Raw genomic sequence first — 12,931 nt, 5'->3', positions numbered from 1 at the left:
CGATCTGAGTTCAGGCCTCCGGCTGCAGCTCTGCAGCTTCCAGGCCGATCCGACAGCAGCTGCAACCAGGAGAGCGCACGGACACAATCCAAGCATTACAACATGTGACGGTGGCCTCCTGAGTGTTGGGACATTAACAAAGAGAAAAACTGGATGACATCACTGTGCACAAAACGAGCCTCAGAAGCATCGTACCGCTGCGAGCTGGGACTTCATGTAAAATATGAACCATGTACGAATCACATAATTAGCAGGAAGTTGCACAAAAACACACGTGACCGTTTTCCCACAGATCTGTGCTGCTGGAAGACGAGCAGCCTGATGGCAGCACATGGTGCTCCTGAACCTGCAGATGTGGTTCAGCATTAATGGGGCCTTCACACAGACAGGACGCTCCTGCCTGCAGGACGCTGCATCCAGGAGTTCTAAACCTCTGATTGGTCGACCTCAGACCCAGAGAAGGTGGTGGGTGTTTCTCTGCTCGTTGCATGGCAGAGTTTGACCTCCATGTGTGGAGGGATGGTTTTCAGAGGTGTTCCTGAGGCTGTGCAGTGATTTCCAGAATCAGAGCCTGAACACCACAAACAAGCAGGCTCTGAGGGTCCAGATGATGGAATCACTAATTCTTTGTAATGATGACAAACGTTATTCTTAAACTGCTGAATGATTTCCCTGCACAGGCTTTAGAAAACCTGCAGATGTGGTTTCATCTTTCTAAAACAGGCCAATGAGGAGTTGTAATATGGACCTCTGAAAACATCTGGATTATGATGAAACCAAAAGTACCAGGATAACCTGCTTATATGCTGCTCCTTCTGGCTCCCACCTCCCCCCATCCCAGCATCCTCCTCTGTCACTCCAACCCTCCACGTGTCCTCCTTCACTGCATCCATGAAGCTCCTCTGAGGGCTTCCTCTGTTCCTCCAACCATCTCTAGTATCTCCACCCTCCCTCCTCTGCACATGTCCAAACCATCTCAGCCTCTCTGACTCTGAGCTGTCCCTCTGATGGACTCATTTCTACTCCTCTCCATCCTGCTCACTCCCAGTGATCATCTGAGCATCTTCAGCTCGGCCTCCTGTCTCTGTGTCAGAGCCTCCATCTCCAAACCATCCTGTAAACCTTCCCTTTCACTCTGGCTGCTCTCCTTCTGTCACAGATCACACCTGACACTCATCTCCACCCACTCCACCCTGCTGCACTCTCTTCTCCACCTCTCCTTGGATGGCTGACCCCAGGTGTGTAAACTCATCCACCTTCTCCTGCCTCCCTCTCATTCACTCATTCTGTCCTCTGCATGTCAACAATGATGTGAGCTCCAGAATCTTCTGGGAGTTAAAGCTCCTCTAAACCTGAGATGATCCACCATGTTGGGCTTTGAGAAACGACATCCCTCGACTTTCTCTGTTTTCTGAACTTTAACATGTAAAGAAGATCATTTGCTGCAGTAATTTACATCTGCAGCCTGAAACATGCAGCAGTGATTCGGACCGTGCAGTCACTGTGGCCTCTCTGTTACACCTGTCCAGGTGAGCTGTGATGTCAGAGTGAGGGAGAGTTTAACCTGCTGCCACATGAGAGCTCGGTTTAATCACAGACCCGCAGGTGCCCGTAGGTACCCGCTGTAACCACCAAACTCCACTTGTTTTTCTCCCGTTTCTCATCCAGTGAAGTCACCTGACCGAGTGTGTGCTGTCTGGGCCGCTCCCCTCTGGGCTCTCCGGTGGATTAAGTGTTCACTTTGGCCATGACTTCATTGGAGCTGCAGGACAGCTCCACTTAAACTCTTCCAGCCCAGTGGCCTCTCGGCTCACAGACACACGGGAGGAGGAAGCTGACAGTCCCGCTCTCCGCCTCGAACACCAGCACTGAGCTCTGAGGAGCGTTTGCAGCCAGTCCAGACACCAACTCCGCTCCTCGTTACATAACCGGGCTGCCACAGAGGAGCGGGGCCTAAGCAGCGCTGTCATTCCCATTTACACCCATCGTGTCCTCCCTCCTCCCTCAGGCCTTTGGTATTCTCGCTGCACTCATGACAAGAGGAACAATGCACATAAATTTCGCTGTGACACTGCGGGGACTCCGAGCTTCACGGAGCAGCTAAATAAATCATTTTATTACCCGCGAACACGAATCACTTGACATTTATTAGTCTGCAGTGAAGTCGGAGTCCCGCAGGAGCGAGTCGGGCCCAAAGTGCAACAACTTCCACCCGGGTTACATTACATGTATGCCCTTTGCTTTAGTACCAGACTCCAATAATAAGACCTGCTTCCAATTCCCCTGATTTCATTTAAAGCACCGTTCACCTCGGGAACATGTAATTCATCCACATTACCTGCTGTAACGTTTTAACAAACTCCGATTAAATTAGACGCATTAAAGCAAGCCCTGTTATCACATCTATACCGGATTTTAGTAAATTATAGATCCTCTTGGTGATGTAAACTTCAGCCGAATTGAATACCTGTTTCCGCACATGAAAAAGTTTGCATTAATATAATATTAATCCAGCAGGTTAACAAGTTTCAGATAAACTCCTATAAATGTAAATGACGTAAAGGGGACTCGGCGTGTGGCGGCGAACTGCATGTAAACACACCGTCAGGTCCACCGCAGACGACCTTTGTACCCAAGTTACTTAACGGGCTGCTTTTCCTGCCTTTACCCCCCCAAAGGGAAAAGTAACTCCACAGTAACTCGATGACAGACTCACCGTTTGTTCAACAAGCAGCCAAAAAAACTTTTAATCCCTCAAATTTAAGGGACCTCGGTGGCAGTTTGTAGGAAAATCCAAGGAAACCTTAATTCCGTGCAGAAATATTCCAAAAAAGTCCCGTTTCCAAACGTTTTTATAAACTCCTACCAGCATCAGATCAAAATTTCACCCCCACGCAGGAAAAACACGAGACTTTCGTGTGTGTTTCGGACTTTGGTACTTTCTACGACCCTCCGCCTGCGACCGCTCCTCTGGCTTTTCCCTCCTCTCCCTGAATGCCACATTCTCTCCGCTGGATTCTCCCGAATCTCCCGACTGTGTCAAGTTTCCGTGAACGTAGCACAAAACTTCCGCATGACACTTTCAAAATAAAACGGGAAACGCGGGATCAGCGGTAAACTTCTCAATCGTAGTATTTTAATTATTAGTCGAATTTACTGACTTCTTATCCTAGTCGATTAATTTATTAATCTATAGATTTAAGCTCCTTGTTGTCTCCTATTTATATTTATATTTATCAGCCACATTATTTTTATTTAATCGAGCTCCGCAAAAACAGATGTTTTGTTCTTGGATATTATATTTATTTATTTATGTTCTTTCTCTATTATTATTCATAACCAGAGTGGCAATAAAATATCTAATCTAAAATGTGTTAGATTTTGTTTTGTCAGTATTTTATCTCATTTCTCGGAGAGGCTCCACTTTATTTGCTTAATGTTTCTGCTACTCAGTCATAAGTTTATCAACCAAAGTCTGGATGGAAGCTTTTATTTGTGCTCAGGTTCAACAAACTAAAAGTTATCAAGTAGATAAATGTAAATGATAACGTGTATAAATATTCACTTCCTGTTTGGATCACATGTACTTCAAACTCAGGAAGGATTATTTATTTAATCTTTTATGTTTACCTATATAAGATTAGCTGATGATAAAATGTTCTGCAGATTAATTAAATCTTCTAATATTCCTGATTGCAGCTCTAATATTAGACTGATCAGATTTTATGACACCAGCCTGCAGGATTCAGTCTGACTCTTGTTCTCTCTCTCACACACTCACTCACACACACACACACACACACACACACACACACACACACACACACTGATAGACATTTTTATAAAAGCTGGTTTGAAAGTACTGCTTTTATTTTAAAAACCTCACTCTTCCTTTTCCTGTTAAGTTCTGCCTCTTTGGATGTAATGATGAAATATGTGTGACCCTCCCACAGTTTAACCTCCGTCCTTCTGCAGAGAGGCTCCAGCGAAGGAGACACAATGTTTTCTGATTGATCAGGTCTCTGCTCGTCATCGCTCTGGTGCAGCGTTCAGCTGTCCAGCTGTTTGCAGCTGCACTCAGAAACTTTTAGGTTCATTTATCTGCAGTCATGCTCAGAGCCTCATAGCTTTCCCTCACCTGAGGTTTTTCATTAAAGTTCAGCAAACATAGGAACAAAGCTGTGACATTTATACCTGAGACCTCAGCCTCCCACAAGCTGCAGTTCCTCTGCCGTCCAGCAGAGGCGCCACAGTGAGACAGTCCCCATAGACTCCCATGTTAAAACTTTCCAGCAGAAATAAACATGTTTACAGCCTGATAGAGAAACTGCTTTGGTCTCTGTGGATAATTTCTCCCTTCATAACAGCTGTTTAAATAAAGTTTGCATTATTAGAGGCGTGGCCTTTTTGACTGGCAGGTGGATGGTGACACAGGCGGCTGTAGCTGCTAGCTGTCTGCTAGGCTTCACCTCAGCTAACTGGAGTCCCTGAACTGGACCTCTGGACTGTGTTTGTGCTGTTGGAGCCTTTGTGTGAAAGTTATTCTGGTTGTGTGTCGGCAGTAACCTGGATTAAGATGCTTTGTGTAACACAGCTCATAAATATATTTTCTAAAAAAAAAAAGAAGCAGCCATGCAGGAAACGTTTGTGATTCATTAAATTCAGTGCAAAGCAACAACATGGTTGTTCATGGTGGTTTCTGCCAGAGTAACACAACAGGTCACCTCACACAGCACAGCTGCGTGCTGCAGTCGCTTTCAAACATGAGCAGCTTCACTCAGGCAGCTCTCCTGGTTTGATGAAACATTATGGACCTCAGTCATCTTTTCTCAGGATTATCTTCTCTAAAAATTTTCTGTAGGAACACAAAGAAAAATATTCTGTGTGCTCATCGTGAAAAAACCTCTAAACCTAAACCAGAGCCTCTTCTCCTCCGTCAGCTCCTCTGGTACAACACGATGATGCTCTGGCGGTGCAGCTCCTCCCACAGCCGGCCCTCCATCTGCAGGTCATGGTTGGCATAGAACTTCAGAGGCCTCCATACGGAGTCGTAGTAATGATCGGAGAACGAGGCGTAGTTCCTGGTGAGGAAACCAAAAGCAGAAACCTGCAGGATAAACAGGAAGTCCATCAGAACTTTGCACCTTTAAAAGAAGCAGAATTCCCTGTTAGCAGCTTCTCTGCAGCATTCCCAGGAACCTGGAGGCAACGATCACCAGATCTGCTGAAATACAGAAGGAGGAAAGTTCTGCAGCAGGAAACAGCAGCTTCCCTCCCTGTGTGTGTGTGTGTGTGTGTGTGTGTGTGTGTGTGTGTGTGTGTGTGTGTGTGTGTGTGTGTGTGTGTGTGTGTGTGTGTGTGTGTGTGTTACCTGGTCACAGGTGTGTAAGGCGGTCATCAGCATCAGTGCGCCTGTGCTCGGCATGTACAGCTTACGAGTCCTGACATCAACCAGCAGAGGCGACGACAGGAACCTGAGAGACGAGCAGAGATTTCAACCCGAGCGGCCTGCTGGCTGCTTTTAGATGATCGATCAATCGATCAACTAATCAATGATTAATCCAAGGTGGTGCTTTACTTGTGTGTCACATAGGAAATAAAGGCCGGGTGGAGGAGTTTGAACTTTTCAGCTGCTTGGTGGCCAAAATACTTCCAGGGTCTGCAGGAAACACATCATCTGGATCAGCAACAACAACACAACAACACCCCCCCCCCCCACCCACCCCCTCGGAACACCCGGATTGGTTTCAGGTCCAAACTGGAGCCGCTGCAGCCTGGAACAGAGACACGAACTAATCCATCAAATCAGCACCTGAAAAAGCTCATTTTAATCAGCATTTCCATGAACACACACAGCTGTTTCTTAGTTCTCTCCGTTTCTTTATCTGGAAAATCGAAGATTATAAATGTTTTTATCGTTACATTCCCAAAAAGAAAGACTGCAGAAATTCACCTCGCTGACTTCCTCATTGGTGTTCCAATGATAACAAATACTCCTGCTTCACCATCACCACTGATGAAGAGTGATGAGGAGCCGGGTGTGTGTGTGTGTGTGTGTGTGTGTGCGTCACTATCAAACATGAACCTGTCAGAGATGAATCCACTTCCTGTCAGACACCCAGGATCAGGAAAGGGGAAACAGCTTCACTCTGCTGCCATCTGCAGCCCAGCGAGGGCACTGCAGGGAGAGTCACTGCAGCTCCTCACCCTGCAGCCTGAGGAGGAAGCTCTGAGGTCCTCTGAGGTCACCTGCTCTCCTTCTCCATCCTATCATACATCTCCTGATCCTGTGGTGCATGTTCAGATCAAACAAACCAAAGTTTCCAATAATGAGGTCATTAAAGCCGGACGCTCAGGCGGCAGACTGCCCTAATCAGCCCCGGCTCTGTGTGATGTCACAGAGATGCCCTCCAGTCCAGGGTCAAGGCAAAAGGTGAAAGAGCCACAGAACAATCGAATATGAATCCTAACACGTTTTCACGTCAGGTCACTGTTGTAAACTGTGATGTTCTTTTTTAAACCGAACCCAGTGAAAATCAATAATCAGCCCACAGATTCAATTAGATTTCAGATTCTTTCAGAGGGGGTCCGGTCAGTGAAGATGCATGGAGGTAGAGGAGTTTAAATATATGGAGTCAACCATCCAGAGAGGTGAAGCAGAGAGTGCAGGAGGGTGGAGTGGGTGGAGATGAGGGTCAGGGGTGATCTGTGACAGGAGGAGAGCAGCAAGAGTGAAAGGGAAAGTTCACGGGACGGTAGTGAGACCTGCTGTGATGGTTTGGAGACGGAGGCTCTGACACAGAGACAGGAGGCAGAGCTGAAGATGTTCAGACCTTCACTGGGACTGAGCAGGATGGACAGCTCAGAGCCAGAGAGGCTGAGATGGTTTGTGTGGAGGAGGGACGGTGGAGATACTGGAGCTGCAGGCAGGAGGAGAAGTGAAGGAGAATGCAGTGAAGGAGGCTGGTGTGACAGAGGAGGATGCTGGGATAGGGTGAGATGGAGGCAGATCACTGTGGCGCCCCCTGCAGGGAGCAGCTGGAAGAAGAAGAAGAAGCTGATTTGAGGGATGTGGTGAATGAACTGGAAACAACAGAGATTTGTTTCAGATCCTTCCTCTGCAAGTATGACAGCAGTAACTAAGACGTGGTTAAATAAAGACCTCCAACAATCTCTGAATGGATAAAAGCAGGCAGGTGTTTCCAGGTGAAGGAACCACCTGAAGAAGCGTCACTCCCATTTTGGTGACCCGGCTGTCTGCAGGTATGCCAGGAAAGATTTCCATCTTCCAGATCCAACATGTGATCCCTGAGCTGTTTGTTCTGAGCAGGTCAGGAAACCTGTGAAATGGGAATGTCGACCTTCTCTGTGGTTGAAGCTACAGAATGAATCTGACTGAAACTGAATATGTGAAAACCTGAGTTTCAGCTGTCCTGCTGCTTGGTGTGACGAAATATTCAATAATCAACAAATGATCAACAAAATGTTGATTTATGGTGAATCTGCACCTGCAGAGTGAGACCAGACTGAGGCAAAATCATCTGTGCGCCACTGCTGTTTAAACCTGCTGTTTGGAGGGGGGTAACCAATCAGAGCAAAGCTGGGTGAAATGGGGAGGGATTTAAAGCTGTTCACAGAGTGTCAGACAAACAAGGAGACGATTGGAATCATTTTCATGCAAACAACACGTCTCCCCTCTCCTCAGGTCACTCAGGCAGCAGCAAACCTGCGACAGGTAAACTCACCTGTCTCCTCTGTCTCTGCCTGAGCTGACAGCCCGACCCTGAATGGCAGCGGCTAGCATGACGTAATCTCTGAGGTCTGATGGGATGAAGATGTATTTGGTCTCCTGTACACACACACACACACACACACACACACACACACACACACACACACACACACACACACAGATCAGCTGGGGTCTACAGCAGTCACAGAGCTCACAGGATCGATTCTCACTCGACTCTGAGGGACTTTGGTGAAGCCGTCGTCGTGGTACCAGATCAGAGCGTGTTTCAGGGTGTTGGCGGTGAAGCCGTAGAAGGAAGTCTTCGTCCCCACGTCTTCCTCAAACCCCGCGATCACCGCCCCGTTCATCCTGAGCAGACAGATCCCAGTAAAATATATTTAATGATTTATGGACATTTTAGTGTAATTTCGGTTACATACAAAGAAATAAACTAATGTGTAACATTTTTGGTTTGGGGCGTCTCACCTGAAGACAAAATCGTGGTTGTCGATGTTCCTCCCCTGCCGGGACCCTCGGAGGATGCCCCCATTTCCCACCACAGCACAGCGAATGCACCTGCCAGGTGAGCGGCGATCAAAGAGCTCAGAGCGTTTAAGAAGGGAGAGGGTGGAGTTTAGGACTGAAGAGGAAGAGGAGCGCAAAGAAGAAGAAACAAGACCCTCAGTGTGAATCTTTAAGCCTTAGAGCTGAAGCAGCTTCAGAGATCTGAACCTGCAGAGTACCTTTAGCAGGAAGTCCCTTCCAGCCGTACGGAGGTGCGTGGTTCTTCAGCTGCTCCCAGGTCAGTTTGGTAAAACTTTTGGTCCACTGAAGAACCGGCACAGAGAACAGGAACTTCCTCCTGAAGACAGAATGTCTCCTCACCTCGTTCCTCAGGGAGCACGGAGCTTCAGTCTGCAGGAGAACATCAGGCAGGTTAAACCTCACACATTTCTGTGCTCTGATACATGCAGCAGAAAATCACCTGCACACTGATCAGTTATTATTACTGCTGTTAGAAACATCATAACTGTCCTTAGATTAGATCATGTAGATTAGATAAAATGTTATTAATCCCTTTAGGAAGGATCCGTCAGGGAGCTGAGCCTGGTTCACTTCCAGAGGGAAAAGTTTCTCTGGGGCATTTTTGGCTCCTCGTTATCGACTCAGAACCAGAGACCCAGCCGTGGTTCTTCACTGGAGGGGTGCAGGTGAAGATCAGGTGACTCCTGAGCCTGAAGCTGATTGGCTGTGCAGTTAAGCTGAGGTTTTATGGTTAGGGTGAGCTAGTAAAGATCTTCTACATGTTCCTGTGTTTGTGTTGCCTGATACACTTTTTGATTGGCCGGCTCTGTGCGTAAAGCCTGTTATGAATAAAGTTGTATATTTCCAGCTGAAACTCACCGTGTTTTCATCCTGTTGAACTGTCAGGATTTCCCAGCTCATCTGATCCTGAATCAGCTGTCTGACATCACAACACAGAGTCGATCATTTTAATAAACCTTCACACACACGTGTGTGTTTTACAGCCTGCAGATTAAAATAATCCAGGGCCGGGGAAGGGGGGCATTAATCATACAAGAGATGAAACCAGAGATTTTAAATAAAGATCACAAACTGCAGCATCACAAAAAGGTAAAAGAAGCATCACCTGCAGTAAGGTAACGGTGCACCACCCCAGGCTCTGACAACTACCCCAGAAATCTGCTAACACACCGCCCTCTAGTGGTAAAATATTTGTATATTTAAAGACGGTGGAGGTGACCTTCTGAAACTTCTGACCCGACCTCACCTGCAGCTTTGCTTCATGCTGCATGTGTCTGAGGGTCAGAGGATCCATCAAAGCAGATTCAGGTAAAACAATACAGATCTGTGAGTGTGAATATGACCACTGTCCACACAATAGAAATATGAACAAAAACTGTTTTCAGATGAATTAAATTGTGTTTGTGGACAAACTAAGTGACAGCAGATGTTACTGAGCAGCAGCAGGTAAGCCTGTGACTCCAGTTCTCCTGATCAGGTACGAGAGCACACCTACCTGTAAAAACAGAGGAAAAGGAAGCAGCAGAAAATCCCCCCCAGGAGGGAAACAGTCTTTATGGGAGACGGTCGCATTTTTCTGTGAGGGGCTTTAAATGAGTCATTTTCTTCCTCATTCAGTTCCTGTCACGTGAGCTCAGGTGTGGCTGAAGTCTGCAGGAGGGGGAGGGGGTAATAAAATCAACAGCACGGAGGCGTTTACAGTCAGAGGGGAAACGCTGCAGGGGGAGGATCACTGCCTCACCTGTCTGCTCTCACCTGTTCACAGAGAAAAGACACCACAGCTCAGCTGAAGGAGGGGAAACTGGTTTTTCTGCATTTACATGAAGAACAGTCACTCAAACACTGCAGCAGATTCACAGTTTATTGGTCAGTCCTGAGAGAGATTTATATTTCTGACTCATTTAGTCTGCATGATGACAGACAGCAGCACCAACAGCAGCCCCGAGCTTCATGATCATTAATATGCAAAGTGTCACGACCAGGAAAGGATAAAGCTGTACCCTTACACCCCCCCCCCCCACCTCAAAGAGAGAGCAGATTTCTCCCATATTGGCTTCTCTTCATTGGCTCCCTGTTAAATCTAGAATAGAATTTAAAATTCTTCTCCTCACCTACAAGGTCTTGAATAATCAGGCCCCATCTTATCTCAAAGACCTCATAGTACCATATCACCCCAACAGAGCACTTCTCTCTCAGACTGCTGGCTTACTTGTGGTTCCTCGGATACTTAAGAGTAGAATGGGAGGCAGAGCCTTCAGCTTTCAGGCCCCTCTTCTGTGGAACCAGCTCCCAGCTTGGATTCAGGAGACAGACACCCTCTCTATTTTTAAGATTAGGCTTAAAACTTTCCTTTATGATCAAGCTTATAGTTAGGGCTGGATCAGGTGACCCTGAACCCTCCCTTGGTTATGCTGCTATAGGCCTAGTCTGCTGGGGGGTTCCCATGATGCACTGTTTCTTCTCATTCACCTCTTTTCACTCTGATTTCCTTTAAGATTGCTTCAAACAAATCTCCCTCCTCCTCTTCTTCTTCTTCTTCCTCACTGATCACATAAATTCAAAGTCCTCCTGGTTCGTGTAGAGCAACGAACATTTAAATAAAGACTTCACAACCAATGATGAGTAGGGGGGTGAAAGGAGGGTGGTAATGGGGGTGTGTGGGGGTTGGTAGTGTTTCTTCTGGGCACTGAGCCAGAAGACTCCAGAGTTCATCTCCACCATTAAAACTCCATTTGGGAAACTCAGGGCTCGTTTATCGTGCCGCCATCAAAGCTCATATGTCCAAACAAAACCTCATATTTTGCACACACCCATATACACACCCAGTGGACAGTTTATTAGGTACACCTTGCCAGTATCCTCTTCACCTTCAGAGCTGCTTTAATTCTTCATGTCTCAGATTCAACAAGCTGCTGGAAATGTTCCTCAGAGATTTTGGTCCAAAGGTGCTCTGTTGGACTGAGACCTGTGCCTGTGGAGGCTGTCTGAGTGCAGTGGGCTCACTGTGATGGTCAAGAAACCAGTTTTGGGTTCAGGCTCAGGGAGAGGCAGCCCTAAGAGTAGAATGGGAGGCAGAGCCTTCAGCTTTCAGGCCCCTCTTCTGTGGAACCAGCTCCCAGCTTGGATTCAGGAGACAGACACCCTCTCTATTTTTAAGATTAGGCTTAAAACTTTCCTTTATGATCAAGCTTATAGTTAGGGCTGGATCAGGTGACCCTGAACCCTCCCTTAGTTATGCTGCTATAGGCCTAGGCTGCTGGGGGGTTCCCATGATGCACTGTGTTTCTTTTCATTCACCTTATTTACTCTGTTTATATCCCACTCTGCATTTAATCATTAGTTATTATTAATCTCTGTCTCTCCCCCCCTCAGCAGATGACTGCCCCTCCCCTTTTTCCTTCCCACTGTCACCAAGTGCTGCTCATAGGGGGTCATTTTGACTGTTGGGTTTTCTCTGTATTATTGTAGGGTCTTTACCCACAATACAAAGCACCTTGAGGCGACTGTTTGTTGTGATTTAGTGCTATATAAATAAAATTGAATTAAATTAAATCCCACATGACTCAAATATTTACAACATCAGTGCTTTTAAGGATGAAGGATGTGAATTTAAACATTAAATATTTCAATTAAAAAAACAAAAGTAGCAAAAACTGAGTGTCAGTAATAAACAAACTCATCACACCAGAAAGAAAAACCATCTGTGCAGAATCGCTGCACATCCATCTGTACAAACCAGACATAACTCACATAATCATGCTGCTCAGACTTTGACTGAATGCTAACAAATATTTATGGATGACTGAGTCATGCATTTGATCTAGCAGCCAACAGAGGGCAGCATTTCATTAACATCTGAACATGAGCCCTCAGCTCAGCAGCTTCATTTTCTACTGATTTTCTTCAGTGCCTCAAATGAAAGCTGAGAGTTTTAATTCTATCTTAATTTCTCAACATTACTGAGGAGGTGGATCTGAATATGAAGGATGTGCTGCTCTCCAAAGAGCTGAGTCTATAACAGTGTATCACTGGGCTGTGAGTGAATAGAAATACTAATATTTAATATGACTCGGCCCTGAGAGGACACACAGGCAGACAGGACACAGATGCAGCATGACCTCTGAACAGGAAGTTATTCATTAATAAACTTTGTGACTGAAGTGCTCAGTCTGTGAGGTCATTGTACTCAGCTCTGAGGAACCTGGAAAGGCTGATTTCTTATTAATATTAATAAACATGATAAGAGAACAAACATTAAGAAGTCTTTATTTCTTCATTTAATATGAGTGATGTACTTTATCACTTATTATCTTTATCCTCTGTGTTACATTTGGAACCTGTAAAACCTTATTGAACTCTGTGGATATTCATACTGTTGTATGTTGTGCTGTTATCTGCACAGGTAGATTTATAGAAATTTTCTTTTTTGGTCTTTTGTGGTTTTATTAGATCGTGTGCAGCAGAAGGAACCACACACAGGAAATGACCACGGGTCTGACATGAGGGCAGGCCGTCTGCACCACAGCCATGCTGCACACGTGCTGCACACATGCTGCACACACTGAGTTTAACCTTTTGATGCCCACCAGGGTAGAGGTGTGTGTGTGTGTGTGTGTGTTTATAGAATAGAATAGAATAGAATAGAATAGAATA

At 46.1% G+C, this 12,931-nt stretch overlaps 2 protein-coding genes across 2 annotated transcripts in view; both read right to left on the bottom strand.

Moving 5' to 3' along the window:
* LOC115785040 (CASK interacting protein 2) overlaps positions 1 to 3,018 on the bottom strand; it is a 62,206-nt gene extending 59,188 nt beyond the window's left edge. Inside the window, exon 1 of the mRNA XM_030736479.1 lies at positions 2,717 to 3,018. The gene's annotated coding sequence lies outside the window, so the exon portion shown is untranslated. The remainder of the gene's footprint in view (positions 1 to 2,716) is intronic.
* Positions 3,019 to 4,816: 1,798 nt separating this feature from the next.
* Positions 4,817 to 9,875, bottom strand: st6galnac2 (ST6 (alpha-N-acetyl-neuraminyl-2,3-beta-galactosyl-1,3)-N-acetylgalactosaminide alpha-2,6-sialyltransferase 2). Its single transcript, XM_030735394.1, has 9 exons — positions 9,774 to 9,875; positions 9,137 to 9,197; positions 8,476 to 8,647; positions 8,219 to 8,372; positions 7,963 to 8,101; positions 7,746 to 7,849; positions 5,579 to 5,659; positions 5,372 to 5,474; positions 4,817 to 5,107 (listed from the first exon to the last, which is right to left on the bottom strand). The coding sequence occupies exons 1-9, from the start codon at positions 9,848 to 9,850 to the stop codon at positions 4,937 to 4,939; spliced, it is 1,062 nt and encodes a 353-aa protein (XP_030591254.1). The 5' UTR covers positions 9,851 to 9,875; the 3' UTR covers positions 4,817 to 4,936.
* Between the last annotated feature and the right edge of the window lie 3,056 nt (positions 9,876 to 12,931).

Source organism: Archocentrus centrarchus, chromosome 8, assembly GCF_007364275.1.
Source record: "Archocentrus centrarchus isolate MPI-CPG fArcCen1 chromosome 8, fArcCen1, whole genome shotgun sequence".
NCBI classification, from domain to species: Eukaryota; Metazoa; Chordata; class Actinopteri; order Cichliformes; family Cichlidae; genus Archocentrus; species Archocentrus centrarchus.
Note: the sequence above shows the minus strand (reverse complement) of the source record. Positions and strands in the feature narration are given on the sequence as shown.